The sequence below is a fragment of the Aphelocoma coerulescens genome, chromosome 5 (genome assembly GCF_041296385.1).
Source record: "Aphelocoma coerulescens isolate FSJ_1873_10779 chromosome 5, UR_Acoe_1.0, whole genome shotgun sequence".
NCBI lineage: Eukaryota > Metazoa > Chordata > Aves > Passeriformes > Corvidae > Aphelocoma > Aphelocoma coerulescens.
The window spans coordinates 65633933-65656663 of NC_091019.1; the positions used below are offsets into that span (position 1 = coordinate 65633933).

Consider the following 22731-nt stretch of genomic DNA (forward strand, 5'->3'; position numbering starts at 1 on the left):
ATCTTGGGGGGCTGGGACAGGCTCTGCCCAGCCAGCTCCACAAGGAGAGGTTCAACCCTTCATCCCCACAGCTCCTGAAGGTTGGGGACCGCCCTGAGCATCTCACCAGGATCTGTACTACGGACACTCCACGTATATCAGGAGCTCCCACCTCGCCTCCTCCCAACTCCAGAGCGCTGGAACTGGCTGTCACTTCCACAAAACCCACCAAAAATCAGGATTGAAAGGCTCAGCCCATCCACTGCCCTGCCTGGGGCAGGAGTTGCCTTAACCTGCTCTCTGGAGCCAGGACTGCCGGAGCAGAGAACGCAATAAATGCAACGTTGTCCTTAAATTCAGCCGTGTTCCAGCTCTCCCTTAAGCCTGGGAGCATTTTAGATCTCCAAGAGTCAAAGTGATGCAAACAACTGTCACTTTATTGTCACGTCCAGCCGTACTGCAAAAGGCACACAACAAACTTCATTGGTACAAAAGAATTTCGCTCCGGGGCTTTTCATATCATTTTCCTTGAGTTTTCTATTTTTTTTTTTTGTTTGTTTCCTTTTGCAACACAGTCACTGGGCTCTCCCATCGCCCTGATGGGAAGATCCTTTCACAGAAAGGACTATTTTGTGCAGACAGACAGCTCCTTATTGCAGGGGGAACGGCCCCAAGTGCAGGCGGGCACGGCCACCCCCGGCCCCTGCCAGAGCCGCCCCGGCCACCTGCGGAATAACTGGGAATAAATGGCACCTCTGTGTCCCCCTGCTCCCTGGCACTGCTGCTGTTTGTAGGGATAAGCTCCATCAGAGCCCTCAACAACATCCCAACCCCATCACTCCGATCCCATCACTCCAGCTTCGACTGCAGGACAATGGGATGGGGAGGAGAAAAGGAGAGGCCCTGCTTTGGTTGCCCCCTCCCCACTTCTGAGCAGCGTTGAGCATTTCTTTACATGATTTATCCCTTTTTTCCCTCCAGCTCCGGGTTTCTGCAGGGTGAGGATCCCATGGAGAGCACCCAGGGTGGTGCTGCAGCCCCCAGGGGCTGCCACAGGGGGGAAAAAGAGTCTGGGGATGAATTTGGGGAATTTTCCCCCCTGTGCCAGCATGGAAGCTCACGCTGCTGGTGCACACACTGCAAACCCAGCCATGGATGGGGTCTGGAGTCACAAACGTTATTCCAGCCATGGATATGGCACCCAAAGAGAGATTTTTGGGGTGTTTGGTGGGGTCTCCCCCAAACCAGAGCGGGATACAGAGCCCTGAGCCCCAGGCAGCATCGCTCCAGCTGCCCTGTGGGGATTTAGGGAGAGCAGGATGCTTTAGGGACCACCATCCTGCCCTGTGGGGATTTAGGGAGAGCAGGATGCTTTAGGGATCACCATCCTGCCCTGTGGGGATTTAGGGAGAGCGGGATGCTTTAGGGACCCCATCCTGCCCTGTGGGGATTTAGGGAGAGCAGGATGCTTTAGGGACCCCATCCTGCCCTGTGGGGATTTAGGGACCCCATCCTGCCCTGTGGGGATTTAGGGAGAGCAGGATGCTTTAGGGATCACCATCCTGCCCTGTGGGCATTTGGATGTTGACATTTTTCCCACAAAACCCCTCAGGCAGGGCCAAATCAAGCTCTGGGGTGGGGACACGGTGCCAGTGGCACAGTCCCACAGCAGCTCTCCCATATCCCAACATCCCAAGGGATTTTTTAGTGCACTCTGCCTATAGCTACACTCCATTTCTTTTGGTACCAGCTCCCCTTTCTCGGCTCCCTCCCCCAACATTTCTTATAAAAATAAGATTGTGCTTATTTATAAAATAATTACAATTTTTTTTTTGGTTTGTTTTTTTAAGAAAAAGCTTCCAGTTTAAAAAAAAAAAACCAAAAACGGTGCTATATCAAAATATGGCAAAACTTTGGCTGTCAATGGCTAAACTCTAATTAAAAATACCCACTACAAAGGCATTGTGCTGTGATCATCAACTCTGCAATGCTTCACCCTCCGGAACCGACGGCAAATATTCCACCTGGGCTGTCTGGCTTCCCTGGGACACACTCAGAAACCACCCTGGGATTTTCCTAGCACGTCACCATCATCCTCTGGCAGAATGATTCCAACTGTAAGACACCGAAAGACGCATGGAAAGCCTTGGGAAACGGGAACGGAGACGGCAGCGGGAAGAGCCACACGGACGAGGCGGTTGGATGCACGTTCTCCTCGAGAGGAAAGTCTGTTTTCTCACCTTAGTGCTTAGGAAAAATACAGGATTGCTGACAGAGTTCGTGAAAGAAGAGAGGCAGATCCTTTGTATAAAAGATGTTTTAGAGCAGGAGTAAAACACAAATGGGTCTATAAGATCCAGACATATATAAACATACATACCTCGATATATTTATATATGTATTCTCTAGATAGTCAATGTTTGGGATGCATTATTGCATTATCCTTACAGGGGATTTATTTTTTTCCATCCTCCTTTGCTTTCTTCTTTTTTTTTTTTGGGGGGGGTGGGTTTTGGTGGGGTTTTTTTTGGTTTTGGGGGTTTTGCTCTCAAAAAAAAAATTAAAGAAAAAGATAAAAACAAGTTGCAAATGGCTCTGAGAGCTTCCAGCCATCATCCACCTGGCTGGGACTGCTGCGGCCTGACCTCCAGCTCGGGTTTTTGGACAAACTGAGATCATGCTCTGCCCCAGGAGCTGCTGGCCGTGCCTTCCTCCATGGAAAATCACCGTGCCCGGAGATCCCTGGCTGGTTATTGCTTGATTCTCCCATCCCATACTGGCCTTTAGGGTTATTTACAATTCTTTGGCTTGGCTTGAACACGACAGTCTGGCACTTTCCAGCTGCCCCGGAGTCACCTGGGGGCAAGGAGGGGGAGAGGCCACCTCGCCACGAGGCCACGAGAAAACAGGGGTGGGCTTCTGCCGGCTCAGACGGAGCCGTGCTCCTCCCAGTCGGAATAAGACAACTTGTGTTTGGCACAAACTCCTCTGGAACCGACTCCGTGCCCGGGCACCCCCATCCCGCCCCTTATCCGGACAATCCTCCGGTGCAGTGCCACGGTTCCCATGGTTTGCAGGGAGCGGGGCGGGGCGGGGGGAAGGCGGCGTCGGAGCCTCCCCACGCTCAGACCACGAACTCAGGGACTTCGTCGTGGGTCAGATCCAAGGAGAAATATTTGCTGGTTCTTTTCACCGGGAAGGTGTCCTGGATGTTGATGCACTGCTGGGCCAGGCAGCCGTTGCAGTAGAGCCCGTCCTCGTCCAGGCCGTGGGCGCAGCCGAAGGTGAAGCTCTGCGCCGTGTCCTGGCACAGGTTGGCCAACTGCAAGAAGTCCTTCTGGTAGAGCCGGATGTCATCCAGGCTCAGGCTGTGCCGGTCCGTCGACGTCTTGGGTTTCCTGCACGTCGTCTGAGAAAAGCCAAGAGGAGGCTCAGGGTCTGCCAGGGAGCCCAGGGGGTTGGGGAATCCCAAAGCCCTCATCCCACGTACCTGGGGTAAGGAGTCGGTGCTCTGCCCCCGCAGCTTCACCACCGTCTCCGAGGAGCTGGAGGTGGAGGAGCTGATCTCCTTCACGATGAGTCCTGCAGGAAGGAGAGAGGAAGAGGAGGGTGCCAAGGTTATTTTGGGGTGGCTCAGCTCTGCTGGGATCCACTCTTGCTGTCCATGGGGACAAGGGCTCCCTCAGTGCAATGCAGTGTCTTCAGCCCTACAGCTCCACTTGCAACCAGTGTTACCTACAAAGCCTCCCAAATTTGCCCCAAAATGGCATTCAAAGCTGTCCCCAGGGAGCCTGGCATCCCAAATACCTCCCAGTAGCTCCCAGCACAGAGCTGGAAATGCAGGTGACTTTCTGGGTGCAGCTCCAGAGAAGATCATCAAGTCCAACCATTCCCTGAACACTGCCATGGCCACCACTGCCCTGTGTCTCCAAGTGCCACATCCACACAGCTTTTAAATCCCTCCAGGAACAGGGACTCCACCACTGCCCTGGGCAGCTGTGCCAGGGCTGGACAAACCTTTGCAGGAAGAAATTTTCCCTGATATCCAATTTAAACCTCGCCTGGCACAACTTGAGAGAGGTTCCTCTTTTCTTTACCCCACCTCTCCTTCAACCCATTGGGTGAACAGCTTTTCCTCATGTCCCAGTGGACACCCTGGGCTAATTCCACTCTGCCAAACGCCAAAGAACCACAGGATGACCAGGGTTGGAAGGGACCTTAAAGATCATCTCATTCCAGCTCCCAAAGGCATGACTTGCACTGGGGAATTGGGAAGAGAAGCGGCCACCACCTTACCCGAGTGCCCGTTGAACTTGCGGGACAGCAGCATGTCCTCGGTGATGTAGACGCACATGTCGGGGCTCACCTCCATCTCCCCAGCCTGCTCCAGCTCCCGGGGATCATCCACCAGCATCTCGATTTCTGCAGGACACGAGGAGTCAGGTGTGCACCTTCAGAGCACCCTCCAAGCCCAAAATCACTGCAAAACTCAAACCAGCGCCTCACCGTCATCCTGGGAATCCTCCTCCAGCCGGTCCTTCCCGCCGCTCTCCACGCCGGAGGTGTGGGAGCTGCCGTGGCTGGTCATGGAGCTGCAGGTCTTCAGCTTGCGGTGGGCACCGGTGCCCGAGAATCCGTCCTCGGGCCCCATCTCCCGGGGTTTGGGGTCGGCCTCGATGCCGGAGGTGTGGGAGCTGCTGTGGGAGGCGGTGGAATGCCGGGACAGCCGCTTGTGCCGGATGCTGCCGGCGCTGCTGCCGCTGGCGCGCGAGCGCTTCTCCAGCTGCTCCATGTCCAGGTCCAGGGTGTCGCTGATGTAGGATTCCCGGTACTGCTTCTTCTCTGCAAGGGGGGCATGGAATCAGCACGATTCCCACGACTCCCAGGGAAACCGGACCCCCTGGAAGGGCATGGACCCGCTGGCACCCAGAGGAATTGTCACCCGAGCCCAGTGCGGTGGCACAGCTGGAGACGGTGACAGAGGGATGGTGGGGCAGGAGCCCCAAACCTGCTGTGCTCTGTGATGGGCTGTCCCTCCAACAGAGGAGGAGGAGGAGGGAGAAGAGGAGGAGGAAGAGATGTCAAGGAAGAGGAGAAAGAAGAAGACAGAAAATAAGGAGGAGCAGGAAGAGAAGAAAATAAATGAGGAGGAAGAAGATGAGGAGGAGGAAGAAGAGGAGAGGAAAGAGGAGGATGAGGAAGAGAAAGGAAGATGAGAAGGGGAAAGATGAGAAAGAGGAGGAGGAAGAGGAGATGAAGGAAGAGGAAGAAGAGGAAGAGCAGAAGGAAGAGAAACAGGAAGAGAAGGACAAGAAGGAGGAAAACAAAAGAAGAGGAGGATGAAGATGAGAACAAGGAGTAAGATGAGGAAGACAAGGAAGAAAAAGATGAAGAAGATGAGAAGGAGGAAGAAGTTGAGGCAGATGAGGAGGATGAAGAAGAGCAGGACAAGAAGAACATATAAGAAAAGGAGAAAGGAAGATGAGGAAGAGAAAGAGGAAGACAAGGAGAGCAAGAAGAGCAAGAAGAGCAAGAAGACCTTAAGCTTTCACAAGGACGAGGGGCACTGGGAAAGCTGTGCTGAAGCACCGGGCAGAACTGGGACATCAGGGGTGGCCGCAGGGCTTGTGCCCATCCCACAGCAGTGCGGGTGGTGTGGGCACGGGGCTGGCACAAGCACCAGGTGCTTTCACAGGTGGAAACGCCCCGTGGGAGCCCGTCCCGGCGGGATTGGGGCCTGGAGCACCTACCCTCGTTCTCCTCCAGCCGGCGGACCTGGCGCAGCACGGGCTGCAGGTTCATGTAGAGCCGGTGGCTGCTGCTCAGCAGCTGCAGGAGGTGGCGCGAGCGCAGCGGGCAGCCCGTGTAGTAGATGAGCTTCCGGGCCGAGGGCAGCCCGTCCGGCAGGATCTCGAACTTCTTGCCCTGGGTGGGACAAGGGAGACATCAGCCCCTGTCCTGGGTTGAGGTGTATTCTATTACCATCCTCATGAGCTGTGGAAATCAGGTGGGGCAGTGTTTCCTTGCCTCCTCCCCCCAGACTATCTTGCTGTTAATGGCCCATCATTGTCCTGCCGCATGACTCACAGATAAATCCCTCGGAATTTTTTCTGTTAATGACTCCCAGATAACTCCCTCTGGACTATCTGCTGTTAATGACTCCCAGATAACTCCCTCCGGAATATCTTCTGTTAATGAGCCTAATCAACACTTGGCCTCATGACTCATTACCCCATTGTGAGATGCTCCACCCAGAGGGAGGAACCAAGCATCCCATCGTGGATATAATCTGGGACTCTTAACACCAGAGACAACCCTTTCCACTGGATTTCCAGAGGACAGGAGCTACACAGCCACCACTGGACTTTCTGAGGAAGAGCAGACCCCTTCTACTACAGGATCACCACTTCAGAGGACTGCTACCACCACCCTGCCTAACAGGGACTCAGGTTGTATCTTGACTCTGTCAGTGTTTTCTTTTACTTTCTTTTCATTTTCTCTAATTTACATTAAATTGTTATTCTGACTTGGTGCCTCCCCCTGGTTTGTTTTCAAACTAGCACAGCCCCGAAGAGGAGAATGTTCCCATTCTCACCCAGTCTGCTGCAGCTCCTTGTTAACCCCATGGGTTGTCATCACCTGCTGGGGGTCTGTGCCAACGGCATCCCACGCCCACAGCTGAGCCCAGGAGATGCCCTGCCTGGGGATTGTGGAATCATGGAGCGGTTTGGGGTGGAAGGGACCTTAAAGACCATCTAGCCCAATCCTCTTCCACCTTCCACTATCCCAGGGTGCTCCAAGCCCTGTCCAGCCTGGCCTGGAATGCTTCCATGGATGGGGCAGCCACAGCTTCTCTGTGCCAGGGCCTCCCCACCCTCACAGCCAAGAATTCCCAATTCCCAATCTCCCATCCAACCCTGCCTCTGGCACTGGGAAGCCATTCCCTGTGTCCTGTCCCTCCATCCCTTGTCCCCAGTCCCTCTCCAGCTCTCCTGGAGCCCCTTTAGGCCCTGCAAGGGGCTCTGAGCTCTCCCTGGAGCCTTCTCTCCTCCAGGTGAGCACCCCCAGCTCTCCCAGCCTGGCTCCTTAAGAAATGGTGCTCCAGCCCTTGGAGCATCTCCATGGCCTTCTGTGGACCTGCTCCAACAGCTCCATGTCCTTCCTGTGCCGAGGACCCTGGAGCTGGAAGCAGTGCTCCAGGTGGGGAAGGTGGCACTCACCACAAAAACCAGTTTGCCCACATTTGTCCATGGGAAGTCGTAGAGCAGCTGCTTTTCCTCATCCAAGTTCTGCGAAAAAGAGGAGAGGGAGCCATGGCTGAGGGTTCTGGCAGGGAGCTGAGCTGAGCCATCACCTTCATTCCGTCACCTACCTGGAAAATCTGGATGCCTCGTGTTGTCAGCCCCAGTGTCAGCGAAGCCTCCACTTCCCTTTTGTCCTAAGGCGGGAGAAATGGTTTTAGATATACAATTTGCAGCATGAAGTGGATAAATCCACCCCACCTCAGCCCAGGGATCCTCCTGCAGTCACCCCAGTCACCATTCTGTGATTAATGTGCCAAATGAAAAATGGAAAGCGACTTTGCATGCTGACAGGATAAGGGGGAATGGTTTTAAGCTAAAAGAAATTTAGATGGGATATTAGGAAGAAATTCCTGGCTGGGAGGGTGCTGAGGCCCTGGCACAGGGTGCCCAGAGAAGCTGTGGCTGCCCCATCCCTTGGAAATGTCCAAGGCCAGGTTGGAGCAACCTGGGACAGTGGAAGGTGTCCCTGCCCATGGCAGGGGGTGGAACTGGATGAGCTTTAAGGTCCCTTCCAACCCAAACCATTCCAAGATTCAACTGAAACACCTCCGGCTCTCCCAGCAAACAAACGGCTTCGTTCCCAGGAGAAGAACCCAGGTTGTATTTCTCAGGGAGGGCATTCCCAAAATCAAGATCCCAACAACCACAGGGCCAGGGCTCACCTTGTACAGCCTGTAGTAGTGCACGGCCACGTCGTCCAGCCTGACGGCCTCCTTGATGTACTTGAGATGGGCTTCCGAGGCCGTCAGGGCAAACTGGTCCTTGTGCATGTTGGGCACGTGCTTCAGGATGTAATCCTTGCCCCTCTTGGCAACCACCTGTCAGGAGGAGGAGAGAAGCTTGTCCAGCTGCCCCGGGCTCGCTCAGGGCTGCATCCTCAGCGCTCCTGGGAGTGGTGGTTTCAAGGGAAAAGGGGGAATTGGAGCTTTGTTCTAGAGACCTCCAAGCAAAAATTAAATAATTACAGCAGCCAGTGACTTCTTGCCAGTGGGATTTCCCAGTGGGAAGGGTGCTCTGTGTGCCCATTCCATGGAGCCTACACCACTGGTGGCACCTGTGCTGGGGCAGGGACAGTCGCACATGGACTCCCTGCGTGGCTGGGGACATGGCCCCAGGGCCACCACTCCCCGGTGATGTGTGTGAAAAAAGGAGAAGCTGGAAGATTTTGGGACAAAACCAAGAAAGAGGTTGGGAAGGAGAAGGAAAGGCTTCAGGGAGAGCTTTGAGCACCTGAAGGGGCTCCAGGAGAGCTGGAGAGGGACAAGGGATTGGAATGACAGGATAAGGGGGAATGGCTTCCCACTGCCAGAGGGCAGGGATGGATGGGATATTGGGAAGGAATTCCTGACTGGGAGAGTGGGCAGACCCTGGCACAGGGTGTCCAGAGAAGCTGTGGCCACCCCTGGATCCCTGGAAGTGTCCAAGGCCAGGTTGGAAGGGGCTTGGAGCACCCTGGGACAGTGGAAGGTGTCCCTGCCCATGGCAGGGGATGGAACAACATGGGCTTTAAGGTCCTTCCAACCCAAACCATTCTGGGATTCTGGAATTCCGTGCCACCAGTTCCCAGAGGGCTGCACCTGATGGTGGTGGGCCAATGCCCGCAGGGAATCCCCGGGGAGCATCCCAACAGCACACAGGGAATTCCCACCAGCCCCACACCAACCCCAAGCTGCAGCTATCTCCATCCCCACAGCTGCCCCAGGTTATTTATAACCAGGATTAACCCAAGGACCGGGATCCGGCCGGGAAGGCTCCGAACAGCGCCAAGCTCAGAGCAGGGAGCACATCAGGATCTCTTACCCAGGCAGGGAAATAGGCCTCGGGCTCGAAGTACTTCCCGTAGTGCTTGTTCCTCTTGAAGTCTCCCAGGTCGGCTTGGAGGGCGAAGGCAGTGAGCAGGAAATAGGCCTCCTCCCTCAGCACACACTGCGAGTGCAGCACCTGCTTCCTCAGGTGCCAGTAGTAGTAGTACCGAGCTGTCCTGTCACTGGGGAGGGACAGGGGACACAGGGAGGCGTGAGCAGCCAGGGGACACCCGCTGGGAAGCCCTCAGGGAGGCGTCACCCAGGGGTTTTGCTCCCTCTTCCCCGTTGGTTAAAATTCCCACTCAGCGGCGCGAACGCGGAGCCGCTTCACCAGCCAGGTGGAATAAACCCCCAAGAAAAAATCTGTGGAGGTGCCACTGTGTCCCCAAACCCATGGAAATCGTTTTAGCCCTCAAGCAGGACCTGCAGCTCCCACCCAGCCACAGCTAAGTCCAAATCAGGCTGTGCTAAACCCCTAAACACGATGTCCCCACCCCCCGAAAGGCTTTGCCATTGCTGGCTGGGGGCGGTGTCCCCACCTGCCCCTGTGAGAAGCCACTCAGCACCCACCCACGAACAGCCCCAGCTTTTGGGATGTGCTCAGCACCCCACAGCACCCCGAGGCTGCACAGCCATGCCAGGAGGTGCCCGTGGGGGTGGGCACACCCTACCTGATGAGCCGCCCGTTCTCCACGTAGTACTGCACTCGGAAGTGGATGATCATCGGCGGCCCAAACTGGTCGATCCCCTGGAATGGAGAAGGATTTCAGGAATCCTGTGGGGATCCCAGCATCACATCCCAACCCCTCACCTCAACTCTCTGGGGTCATGTCTGTCACAGCCAGCCCTTGCCTGTCATGGCACCGATGGCATTTTTGTTCCTCCATTAAGAGCTTAGCACCCATTTTCCCCCACAAAATGCTGGAAATGAAGGGGATTTGGTTTTAAAGAAGCAGGTTGGTTGGGTTTGAGAAGCCCAGGAGTTCTGCAACCCCTCATTGCTGCTCTCCCTCTCTCAGTCCATCATCCACCAGCTCAGCACCAGCATCGGAGCCTGGACACCCCTCGGCACTGAAATAATGAAAAGGTGCTTTGGGGAGAAAAAAACCCAATTTGATTTCAGAACTTGGAAGAAGGGCCCTTAAAAATTCTGCTGAAGTATAAGGCAGGAAAAAAACCCCAAGCTCCAGAGACTGAGCCTGGAGGATGCACCCCCAGCTGGGGCACGTGGTGGCACTTGCAGTGACAACCCCAGGGATGCCACCACCACCATCCCCAGGGATGTGGTTTTGCACATCCACCCCCCAGCCCCACACTGACTAAATGCCCCCCCACCCCTCGGCAGCGTTCCCGGGTCCTGGAAGTGACCTGCGACGGGGACAGAGGTGGCCTTACTGCCGTCAGCTCTCCATGCAAGACCTCACCGCTGACCTTGCTGGCCTCCTTCTTCCACTCCTTGGGGCAGTACTTGTAGAGTTTCTGGGCCAGGTCCATGTACACGTGCTCATTGTCTGGGAGGGACAGAGGGGCATCAGCAGTGTCCCCTGCCTCCCACCACGACCCATTGGTCACCCAGCTGTGACCTCCTCGTCACCTAACGAGGCCACCAAAAGGGGTAAGTTGCACACTTAAGCCGCTGACTTACTCTGGATGACGCTGAGCCCGAAGAGGTGACAGTCCTTCAGCCTCAGGAGGTCACACACCTGCACCAGTAACTCTTGGCACAAAATCTTCACCTGCAAAAAATCCCTTCTGTGAGCCCTGGATGCATCTGTGCCCACCTGATCTCGTTCCACCCTCTGGACACCTTCCCCTATCCCAGGTTGCTCCAAGCCCAACCAACCTGACCTATAACATTTCCAGGGATGGGGCAGCCACAGTTTCCCTGGGAAACCTGTGCCAAGGCCTCCTCATCCTCACAGGCAAGGATTTATTCCTATTATCTCATCTAAATCTTTCCTCTTTTAGTTTAAAACCATTCCCCTTATCCTATCATTATCTGCCTCTTTCCAAATCTCTCTCCATCTTTTTGATAAGCTCCCTTTCAGTTCTGAAAGGAATTTAAACATTTTCCTGCATCAACAGCAACATTGGGCGGGGGTGAATTTTAAAAAATAGAACAAAAAGTGGGGGAATTTCACATTCAATGCTCCATCCCAATCAGAGCCAAAGCCCCTCCTGTTTATTCCCTGGGCTGGACGAGGCTGAAGTGCCATCCAGAAGGGATTTGTGGTGTGAGGCTGAAGGATGGGGCTCATGCCACGCTGTGGGGTGCCAGCAGCAGCTCACCCTCCCCAAACCCCGCTGCTGCCAGCAGCACGTCGAGCAAGGAGAGGCAGGAGAGCGTAAAACGCTGCCGCAGCCTTCGGGGGAATAACTCATGAGCATTTCCCCGGCAGGGCGAGGCCAGGCAGGCTCCAAATGACACCCAGGAGCAAACCCAGGGTGTGCAAACACAGCCCCAGGGGAGGGGGGGGATGGAAATGGCAGCGCTCGGGGGTTGCCCAGCGCCGCCTTACGTTGATGATGATGTTGAGGGAGTCGTCGTTGGGGAGGAAGATGCACACGCTGCGCCGGTCCTGCATGACTCTGTTGTTGTGGAAGGGCAGCTTGTTCATCGTGCTCCGGGCAGGGGGCTCGGGGTGGCTGGTGGGGAGCACCTCACCGGCGGGCCGGGGCGGCCTTGGGCCCCGCGGGCGCCATCCCTGTGGGAAAAAGGGGGATGAGCCCTGGGCACGGCACCCTCAGCTCCCCATCCCCGTCCCCCATCCTTCCCAGCCACCAGCATGCTCCCACACGGTGTGGGCTCATGGATGGGGTGTCCCCCAAAACCCCTGAGCACACCCCACCACAGCCACCCCCATGGTTTTTGGCCCCAGAAACCTGAGCCAGCAGTTTGATTCTCCTGGCTTGAGTTCAGAAAAACCTCAGGAAAGGCTTTTCTGGCATCATTAAAATAAATAAAAGTTTATCCGCTGGGAACAAGCCGGTTGGGCCAGCAAGGAGCAGTGCTGGAAGCGGGAGGTTTCCCTGCCAGCCATGGAAAGGTAAGGAAAACCCACAGGGGGACCCCCACATTCCTTCCAACATCCTTCCCCCCAGTTCCGACTCTTTACTGGGGTGAAAAAAACCAATCCAAGCACTAACAGGGATTTGCAGATGGGAATTGCCATGCAGAGCCGATGAATCCATCCTAGCACTGTCCCCAGGAAATTCTCAATTCCGAGGGTGAACATTCCCAAAGCACATTTTACCCCACCATCCACAAGGACGCGAATTCCCACGTGACACCACGAGGATGGACTTTAAACTCTGACCTAGTTCAGTCTTTTCCTACCCCAGATTTACGCTGGCACCCAGGCAGAGTGTCTCCCTTGTCACCAAATATTTGCTTTGGTCTACATGGAAGCACCTTTGGCTTCCGAAAGCCTGGAATTTGCGTATTTGTGCAGCAGCACGGGGGAAAAAGTGCCCCGAGATGACTTTTTGTTGGTGGTTCCTGGGGTTTTGAAGAAGTTGGGAAATCCAGAGGCGATGCTTTCCCATCGCCAAGGAACTCTGGGACTGCACCAGGGAGGTCGTGTCCGTGTGTTGTGCGTTGTGTGCGTGCATCGTGGATTCCGTGTGTGGCATCCATGGATTTCAAACGTGTTGTGTCCACGCAGGGCATCCATGCATTGCATCCACGTATCACAGCATCCATGCATTGCATCCATGCCTTGGGATGGTGCATTGCATCCATGCATTGCATCCATGCATTGCATCCATGTATCACGGCATCCATGCATTGCATCCATGCCTTGGGATGGTGCATTGCATCCATGCATTGCATCCATGCATTGCATCCATGTATCACGGCATCCATGCATTGCATCCATGCCTTGGATGGTGCATTGCATCCGTGCCTTGGATGGTGCATTGCATCCATGTATCATGGCATCCATGTATCATGGCATCCATGCATTGCATCCATGCCTTGGATGGTGCATTGCATCCATGCATTGCATCCATGCCTTGGGATGGTGCATTGCATCCATGTATCACAGCATCCATGCATTGCATCCATGCCTTGGATGGTGCGTTGCATTCATGTATTGCATCCATGCATTGCATCCATGTATCACGGCATCCATGCATTGCATCCACACCGTGGGATGGTGCATTGCATCCAGACATTGCATCCATGTATCACGGCATCCATGCATTGCATCCATGCATTGGGATGGTGCATTGCATCCAGGCATTGCATCCACATATCACGGCATCCATGCATTGCATCCATGCATTGCATCCATGTATCACAGCACCCACGCGTTGTGTCCACACCTTGGGATGGTGCATTGCATCCATGCATTGCATCCACGTATCACAGCATCCATGCATTGCATCCATGCCTTGGGATGGTGCATTGCATCCATGCATCCTGGCCATGCACTGCACCTACACATTGCATCCATGCATTGCATCCATGCATTCTGGTGGTACATTGTTGCATCCACATGAATCATGGCCCTCCGCTGCATCCATGCACTGTGGTATCCATGCACTGAGCTGGAACATCTTGGCAGCCATGCATTGCACCCATGCACTGGGGCCATGTACTGCATCCATGCACTGCATCCATGCATTGTGGTGGTACATCACGGGTTCTCTGCGTTGCATCCGTGTGCATCATGGCCTTGCACTGCATCCATGCACAGAGTTGGAACATCATGGCACCTGTGCACTGCACCCATGCATCATGGCAGCCACGCATTGCATCTGTGCATCTTGGCAGCCATGCATTGCCCCTACACATTGCATCCATGCACTGTGGCATCCATATGCTGAGTTGGAACCTCATGGCACACATGCATTGCAGTGGTGCACCATTGCATCTGTGCACTGTGGTATCCATGCATTGTGTTGGAGCACCGTGGCATCCCTGCATCACATCCGTGCCTTGGGATGGTGCGCTGTGGCCATGCATTGCATCCATGCATTGTGGCATTCACGCATGGAGCTGGAACAGCATGGCAGCCATGCATTGCATCTGCGCAGCACAGACGTGCATCCTGGATGGCCATGCACTGCACCTACACACTGCATCCACGCACTGTGGTATCCACGCATTGTGCTGGAGCACCGTGGCATCCATGCAGTGCATCCCTGCACCGTGGCTGTGCCTGGCACCTCTCCATGGTATCCCTGCTCTGAGGCTGTGCCCGGCCGTGGATGATCCCGACGGGAGCCGGCAGCGCCATGGCCGGGTTGGTTTTGGGGTTCATTAAGAAGCCTGGCGTGCACGCAACGGGGCTGAAGGGATTTGGCACGTCCTGGCCCGGCCGGGCACCGGCAGCTCCCGGGCACCAGCGTGATGGGACTTGCACAGGCTGAGCCGGGGAGGGGCCGGGTTCCCGGCAAAGCAGCCGTGTCCCGGGGCACCTCCAGCACCCTCCGTGTCCTGCTCCCACCCTGAGGGCTCCTCGAGTCCCAGTGGTGCACAAGAGCTTTTTCCATAGGCTACAGCCAGCTTGGAATTCCAGCCACCGGCAGCACGCACTGCTGAGTTACTGGTGAATCCATCACTGGGATTCTCTCCTGGATATCAGCCCCCACACGGGCAGGGACACCTTCCACTAGCCCAGGTTGCTCCATACCCTGCCCAATATGGAAAACTTCCAAGGATGGGGCAGCCACAGCTTCTCTGGGCACCCTGTGCCAGGGCCTCCTCACCCTCCCAGCCAGGAATTCCTTCCCAATATCCCATCTAACCCTGCCCTCTGCCAGTTTAAAACCATTCCCCCTTGTCCTGCCGCTCTCTGGCATTCCGGGGCTGTTTGCCCCCACACCAGTCACTGCATTTCCTCCTCCTCCTGCAGCCTGGATTGGTCCCAGAGCACCAGGGATTAAACCGCACGAGCTGGCGTCAGCAGAGCACAGACATTGGAGGGAAAAAACAAAACCAACCCCAAACCGTACATTTTGGTATTTGTATAGAAAACATCCCAGTTCCTGCTGCTGAATGGGAACATTCCATCAGCCCACCACATAGAGACGGTCCCTACGGCGATTCCCTCAATTCCAGGCGCTTCCCAGGGGCTCTGCCAGCCCTGGGAGCTGCGGGGATTCAGCGAGGGGACACACAAAGCCCTTTCCAGGGTGCTGTGCCTGCAGCAACCTCAGCCAGACGCCAGCAAATTCTTTCCAAGCATCTGCTGCTCGTTCCGACAATGTCGGCTTTGATTCCCTGGGATCCCGCGCCGAGTCGCTCCCGCTCCGGAGGAAGCGTTGACAGGAGGCACAAACATGGAAGCATCGAATGGTTTGACTTGGAAGGGACCTTTAAAGATCCAGCCCAGCCTTCCCGCCTCCGAGCTGGAAAGATCCTGGATTGCAGGGAGAGCCCCCCTGGATTGCCCCGCAGCAGAGGGGGCAACAGAGGTCACCCCACGCTCCAAGCAGGAACCTCCACCCCAAGGAGTTTTTCAAAGGGTTTTCCATCCAGAGAGCAAAGTCAGCTGGAAAACACACTGGGAATGAGGACTTGGGCATGGATCAACAGAGTGAGGAGATCCAGGTCTTCCAGCCATGTTTTCCCTGCTATAGGGAAAAGAGCATTAAAATTCCATAGGAAGGCACTGCAAACTGCTTGTAACTCCAGAGCCACGCCGAGAAAATTCCTCGATCCACCGTGTTTTCCAGGCCCAGGCTGCTGGAATATCGTCTCCCTCCCTGATGCCATGGGATAAATCCCGTCGCAAAGCTCTGCTGCAAAGAAAACATCCCGTGAAAAACCTGGGAAAAGCAGCCGGGGCTGGCGCTGCTGACTCGGCGAGGGATTTGTTCATCCCGGGGTCCTGCAAACACATCCAAGGGCAGGCAAAGCCTGGGATCGGTTCAGACGGAGGTGCTGGAGCAGGCTCTCATCGGAAATAGGAATTTGGATGTAATTCCAGGGTGGGGATTGAACACGGCTTGAACTTGCTGGCTGAGGTGGGGTTTTCTCCCAGATTCCGTGGATGTGAAGCGAGGCTGGGTGGATGTGCAGCGTTTTTCCCTCTCCGTGGATTTAAATGGATTTTAAAGAAGCGGATGAGCTGCCGTCCTTGTGGGTTTGGGTCAGGTTTGTCCCTCTGTGGTACCCACCAGACATCCCAGTGCCCCACATTCAACCCAGCCATGACCCAGAGCCTCCAGGCAGATCCTGCCCATTTCTCCATCACCCAAATCCATCCCTCCTTGCCAAAATATCCGCTTTTTAAAAAACTCAGCCCTATCAGACATCTCCATCCCTGGAGGGATTCAACAGCCGTGTGGCCGTGGCACTTGGGGACACAGGGCAGTGGTGGCCTTGGCAGTGCTGGGGGAATGGTTGATGACAATCCTTTTCCAACCTAAATAACTCCACGATTCCCTGATTCTAACCCACTGCCAGGCTTTTGTTCCAGCCCTCCTGCAGCACCCCAGGGGCGAGGGAAGGGATCCAGCCCAGGACCCACACGTAGGCAGGGGCCATCCCGCAGCCAGAGGCTGCCCAGAGCGCGGGGCGAGATGGGAAAATGAATTCATGGGGCAGGAATTTCTTGTTTTGAAGAGTCTGGAGTGGGTCTCACCCCACATCACAGGCGCAGGTATGCACAGAGCTGTTATTACAAGTTTTAGGGCCGTCCCTTAATGCAGCTTCTCCGAACCCAAAAGCCAGATTAATTCCTGCTTGCGGTTGCCCCGTAATTAAAATCGTCTCCAATTCTTCATGAACTCAACAGTTTCCTCCTAATGAAGAGAGGCAGATGAAAGAGACCTTCACTGGGAAAAAGGACTTGGTTATAAATATTCCATGACTTCATCCGCCACGAAAGCTATTTGGATGCTGGAAACTCAGCCTGGGCAGTGGGGGGCCAGCCCCCACCAGCCCCAGCAGATGCCCCCGAGTGCTGGGGGTACCCAAGAAGCCTCTCCAAGGAAAGTTCCTCCAGGAGCTCGCCCATCTCTACCTCTCCAACATTCCCCCTCTTCCTCATCCTCCTCCCCTTTGGCTACTGCAGTGGGACACCAGCGATGGGCAGGGATGGCTGAGCCATGTGGATCATCCTAAAAATGGGATGATGTCCCCTCCTGCTTGGGATGAGCCCCATGGGACACCACATTCCATGGAGAAACACAGGCTGAGCCATGGCAGCTCAGGAAACTGCTCCCCTGCCTCTCTTGTCATGCACGGAGCAGAATCCAGGCTGGAAGTGCTGATTTTCCATCCAACCCACAGCAGAGCCATCCCAGGCCTCTCCATTCCCTGACTTTGGAACACTAAAATATAAACAAAGTGTCCCAGCCTCTGCCAGGGGTGGACACAGAGATGGATTTCTCCTGGCAAGGACTCCAGCGAGGGAGGGACAACGCCTGCTCTCCCTCTTCCCTCCTCTGCTACCGAACCAGCCCCTTCCATCAGATTTCCTTCCGGGAAACTTTGCCTGAGCCTTTGGGATTAGAACAATGTCAAGCCTGGGTTGGAGAGGGTTGTGCTCAGGGCAGCCCAGCTCTCCCATCCAGCTCCAGAGCCCATCCTGCCGCGTTCCCAGGCATTTTAGGAACCATCCTCCAGCACCAGCAAGCCCAAACCTCCCAGAGCTCTGATCCCACTCCCAGGATGACAGGCATCACTCCCAAGGAAGCCCATGGATGTGGAGCATTGCCTTGGCTCCCCTCTCCGTGGGCAGGCTGCAGCCCACACCAGCAGCAGCTGCCATAAATCCCTTGGGATTTGGCTGCAGGATCCCTGGACCACAAAGCCGCCCTAAGGGGCAGAGGCACCATCCCGAATCCCTGCGCCACAGAAAGCACAGCCCTGAGTCTCTAAACTGTGGAGCTCCCTATTTGTAAGTTAAAGTCATATTTTAAATTTAATTAACAATATAATATTATATAATTAATAATGTCACGTAAATATGAATATTAGTAATATACAACGATGAATATTTACGTTATTTTCTATAATAACACACCCCCAAGATGCTCTGACCCTGGGCAAACCCTTCCTTCCCAGAATGGGGCACTTTTGGAGAGCCCCATTCCCAATATCCCGCCCACAGGCACACTCCATACGGGATTGGTGCCCAAACCCATTCCCACTCTGGGGAATGTGCAGTGCTTGGTGCACACAGAGGGGAAAAAATCGGATGCAAAGTGCTCTGCAGACACACAAGAACCCAAAAACCAGCTCCATTTTATGCCCAAATACTCAAATCCATGCCTGGACTATGTGGAGCTCCCGCTGCCCTCTGTGGCGTCCTCGCCTCCAGCTCCAAATCCAGCAAAACGAAGCCAAACCAAGTTCCTGATTTTTTTATTCCTGGGGCGGGCAGAGGGAGATTTGTCTTCCCTCAGCAGCGCCGCTCTCCAGTTTTCCAGCTGGGAAAGCTCCTCGGCCACCCCACAGCCTCCACCAACTTCCATGCCCAGGGCACAATCAGGGAAAGCTTTTTGGGAGAAATATCCTAAGCCCACTTTTCAGCCAAGGGGGGGAAAAAAAGCAGCATAAAACTCAATTAAGGAGCAGGCAGATATTTTAACCAGTGCCATGGTTTGTATACTCCATCTGGAGTCCAAAGGCTGCCGGGTTTTTTTTTTAGCAGGAGGGAACTGACATCATCTTAATTTCAAATTCCCATTTATTTTTACATCTGGTCTGAATTAATCTTTCTCAGCATCCTGACTTTCATGTAATGGAATAATTGCTTACAGACTCGGGGTTTAAAGAGCCTGAATAAACCCAGTTTAAAAAAAGAAACCCCTTTAAAAACCGATAGTAAAAATCCAGTACCTAGAACCAAACTCCAATATGCCTTCGGGATTGGGAATTTGAAACGGAACAACATCTCTTTCAGGCAAGAGAGCTCGAATTAATCCCAGCTCTATCCGAGATTCGGAGAAGGGAGAGCGAGCCCTGTGGAAAAACACCAACACAAACCAGCCCGGAATTAGGCAGAGCAGCAAAGCTCCATCAGTGCCACGCGGAAGCATCTCTGGAAAAGCAGAGTTTGGCTTAGAGGGAAAAACATCCTGATGGCCAGAAAGGCATTGGCCATGAGCAGGAAGAGGAGGATTCAGGAATGGGAGACGGCAGCGAAGGTGGCGGGGGACCAGGGGCATGGCAGGGTCGGGATGTGCCTCACTCCCACGGGCGAGTCAAAGGACACGGGAACACCAAGGACGGTCCTGGGAAAGCTCAGTCCAATTTCCCTGCTGCCACGAGGGCACTGTGGCAGATAAAGCCCAGCTTAGGAGCTGCACGGATTTATCCTTGCTGCTTCCAGAACGTGTCAGGGATAAGCATTCCCGGTGGGAAACACGGACAAGGCCATCAGTGACACTACCAGGGACCAGCTGGCACCCCAAGCACCTCCACGGGGTGGGGGGCACCCGTGGGTGAGGGGAGCCCACGGACAACGGGGTCCCACAGGGGCTGTGACCCAGGAACAGGAGGATCCACAGATGAGAGGAGCACAGGTATGGGAACCAAGAGAGGATGGGAACTGTGGCTGAGGGGACCCATGGGTCACCACAGCCCATGGAAAGGAGCTGGCACAGGCACAGAGGACCCGCAGGTGAGGGGATGTGTGAGCCAGAGGTGAGGGGATCCAGGGGGAAGAGGACTTTTGGGTGAATGTGGCCCAGTGACAAGGGGCCCTGCGGGTGGGTGAGACCCAGGGGCGAGGGGACCCATGGGCAAGTGTGACCCAGGGACAAAGGGACCCGTGGGCACCTGGGAACCTGGGGGCAAGGGGACCTGGGGGTGAGCGTGACCCAAGAGCAAGGGGTGTCACGAGTGAAGTGACCCGTGGGTGAGTGTAACCCAGGGACGAGGGGACCCGTGGGTCACTGTAAACCGCGAATGAGGGGACCCAAGGGTGACGGTGACCCCCAGGTGAAAGGACCTGTGGGTGTGACCTGAAAGCAAGGGGTCCCATGGGTGGGGGGACCTGTGGGTGAGTGTCACCCAAGGAAAAGGGTCCCATGGGTGAGCGAGACCTGTGGGTGAGGGGACGAGGTGGCCCACGGGTGAGCGAGAACAGTGGCCAAGTGTGACCCAGGGGCGAGGGGTCCCGTGGGCGAGCGTGCCCCTGGAGCGCGCCCCGCGCCGGAGCGGGTCCGGGGTGGCCGTGGCAGTGTCGCGGCCGTGTCGTGGCCGTGTCGCGGCCGTCGGGGGCCGTGGGGGGGTTCCGGCGGAGCCGCAGCTCCCGCGGGCGGGCGGAGGAAATGACTCGCATTCCTGCAGCCGGGGCCGCTCGCACCGCTCCGGCTCCAACTCGCCCCCGAGCGCAACAAGCGGCCGCGCCGGGCCCACCCGCGGCACAGCCCCGCGGGGCCGAGCCGAGCCGGACCGGGCTGAGCCAAAGCGAGCCGAACCGAGCTGAGCGGAGCGGAACCGGGCTGAGCCGAGCCGGGCTGAGCCGAGCCGAGCGCGGTGCGGGGCGCCGGGCACGCACCTACCTGCGGCTGCGGGAGCGCGCTGCGTGCCAGCCGAGCCGAGCCGAGCCGTGCCGAGCCGAACCCCGCCGTGCCGAGCCGAGCCGAGCCGTGCCGAGCCCAGCCCAGCCCAGCCCATCCCGCCGCCCCCGCCCCTTCCCGGGCCGCCCCGCACCGCCCCGAGCGGCACCGGCACCGCCTCCCGCCCCGGCGCCGTGCCCGGGACAGCGGGGAGAGGGTCGGCAACGGGGGGGGCCCCGGGCAGCAGAGCCGAGTGTTGGCCCCGGAGGAGACGTGGGGAGTCGGGCAGCCGCCGCCACGGTGCCCAGGAAAGGCTCTGGAAAGAGCCCGAGCATCCCCCGGGAGGGCACACGGGCACCGTCCCTGCGGGGCTTGAGGCACCCGAACGTGCTCAGGAGCGGAGCTGAGCATCCTCCTGCGGGGAGCGCGGGGGAGCGAGGCCGGAGGAGGCCACGGAGATGCTCCGAGGGCTGGGGAACCTCAGCTCTGGAGAGCTGGGGGTGTTCGGCTTGGATTGACCTTCGAGCCCCTTCCAGCAGGGCTCCAAGAGAGCTGGAGAGGGAGTTTGGATAAGGGGGAATGGCTTCCCACTGCCAGAGGGCAGGGTTAGATTGGATATGAGGGAGTGAGGGTGGGGAGGCCCTGGCACAGGGTGCCCAGAGAAGCTGTGGCTGCCCCTGGATCCCTGGAAGTGTCCAAGGCCAGGCTGGACAGGGCTTGGAGGAGCCTGAGCTAGTGGAAGGTGTCCCTGCCCATGGCAGGGGGTGGAACGAGATGTTTTTTAAGGTCTCTTCTAATCCATACAACCCCGGGATTCTGTGATCTCCCAGGGAAGGGACTCACATTTCCTCTGTGGGCATCCAAACACCCTTGGATAGAGGACCCCCCACACCCATCCCAGTATCCCCAGCCCTGGCTGTGCCACTGGCACATTAAACCATTTCTTAGGATTCAGGTTGAGGCAGGAGCAGAATTAAACCCCATTCCCATTAAATCCCCCACTGATGCCCTGGCAGCTGGATAAAGGCGAGTGGGGCTCACTCCTGGGAGGCCTGGCCACCCCTCGGAGCCGATGCACACACGGACCCGTCTCCATAGGTGACCCAGGCCCGGAATAGCAACAGCAGCAGCACCATAAATTAGCAGCAAAGCATCTCCGAGCCGCTCCTCCTTCAGAAGTGCCATCTGGCGAGATTGTTTTTGGAGGAGTTATTTATTCCTCACTTTTAAGCGTCTACAGGCGTTTCTCGCGCTGACCTGCGAGGCCGCCTCGGCCCCCGCAGTCTCTACGAGGCTCCGGGAGAGAAGAGCCGCTTGTTCCCAGCCCTAAATAAAGAGCAGCTCTGCTGTGAACACCCTGACGCTCCTCGCTGAAATCTGTTTGCAGCTCAACAGATCGTGCTGGGTAATTACATTATGGGAGTGCACGGTACCAGCGCTGGGAATCCAACGCGCCGCTCTCCTCATGGAAAAAAACAACCTGGCTTTCTGCAGAGCTGGGGCTGGAAAACCCTTGGTTTGGGGCTCGTTCTCATGCTCCTGTCCATGCCAGGTGGAACTGGGAGAGGGTTTCTACCCCACACCTCCTGCTTGAGTCCTTACAAAGCCACTGGTGCCACTGCCGAGGGCACAGGGATCATCCTGTCCAAACAGGGCCTGTCATTCCAGCCAGATATGTCTTTTTTCCCAAAAAACTCCCTCTGGAAGCACCCGTCCTGCAGTTAACACAGGGGGATAACCAGGCAAAGCCGCCCTTTGTCTCATTTATCCAAACCCATAAAACATTTTAGGGCTGCGGGGAGGCGCAAGCGGGACACGGCCCCACGGCTGCGGTGCTGAGGAGGACGAGTCAGTCCTGCTGAGCCCATCCCCAGCCCCATTCCAAGGCCTGTGGAATACAGGAATACAGGAACCCAGCGCCTGCCTTGCCGCAGAGGCTAAATAAAGCAGCAGGAAGAGCTCTCGGATGCCAGCGAGGCGATGGATAAACACCGACGTGGATGGCGCGGGTGCGAGCGCTGCTCCAGAGCCGGGAGAAATGTCTCGGCTCATTCCAAAGGGAGATGCTCCCAAGGCCGGAGGAGACGCTCTGGGAAAAGCCATCCCAGGCTGCGATGTGGGGAGAGCTCGGAAAGATGGACCTCAGCCAGAGTCCGCTCTGCCTCTCCTCTCGGGGA

The 22731-nt window shown here is 56.2% G+C and overlaps 1 protein-coding gene across 5 annotated transcripts; it reads right to left on the reverse strand.

Annotated features, from left to right (window-relative positions):
* Window positions 1-398: 398 nt before the first annotated feature.
* Window positions 399-20639, reverse strand: FRMD6 (FERM domain containing 6). Of its 5 annotated transcripts, none has more exons than XM_069018646.1 (15): window positions 20558-20639; window positions 18888-19010; window positions 11608-11793; window positions 10734-10824; window positions 10520-10599; window positions 9760-9836; window positions 9084-9270; window positions 7946-8101; window positions 7352-7417; window positions 7200-7268; window positions 5730-5904; window positions 4486-4821; window positions 4276-4401; window positions 3470-3561; window positions 399-3388 (listed from the first exon to the last, which is right to left on the reverse strand). In XM_069018646.1, exons 3-15 carry the CDS (start codon window positions 11704-11706, stop codon window positions 3104-3106), a joined length of 1839 nt encoding a protein of 612 aa, XP_068874747.1. In that variant the 5' UTR covers window positions 11707-11793; window positions 18888-19010; window positions 20558-20639; the 3' UTR covers window positions 399-3103. The 5 variants fall into 5 exon arrangements, with proteins under 5 accessions (XP_068874747.1, XP_068874743.1, XP_068874744.1 ...); XM_069018642.1 differs by having other exon boundaries at window positions 10457-10599; XM_069018643.1 differs by having other exon boundaries at window positions 10457-10599; window positions 20554-20583.
* Window positions 20640-22731: the final 2092 nt, after the last annotated feature.

What these genes read in the sequence shown, in the direction of transcription:
- FRMD6 (XM_069018645.1), bottom strand. Translation starts at nt 11,706, where the DNA reads ATGAACAAGCTGCCCTTCCACAACAACAGAGTCATGCAGGACCGGCGC. An exon ending in CGGGCTCAGCGTCATCCAGA is followed by an intron (nt 10,600 to 10,733) that starts GTAAGTCAGCGG and finishes TGTCCCTCCCAG; the next exon opens with ACAATGAGCACGTGTACATG. An exon ending in GCACCGACTCCTTACCCCAG is followed by an intron (nt 3,389 to 3,469) that starts GTACGTGGGATG and finishes GGCTTTTCTCAG; the next exon opens with ACGACGTGCAGGAAACCCAA.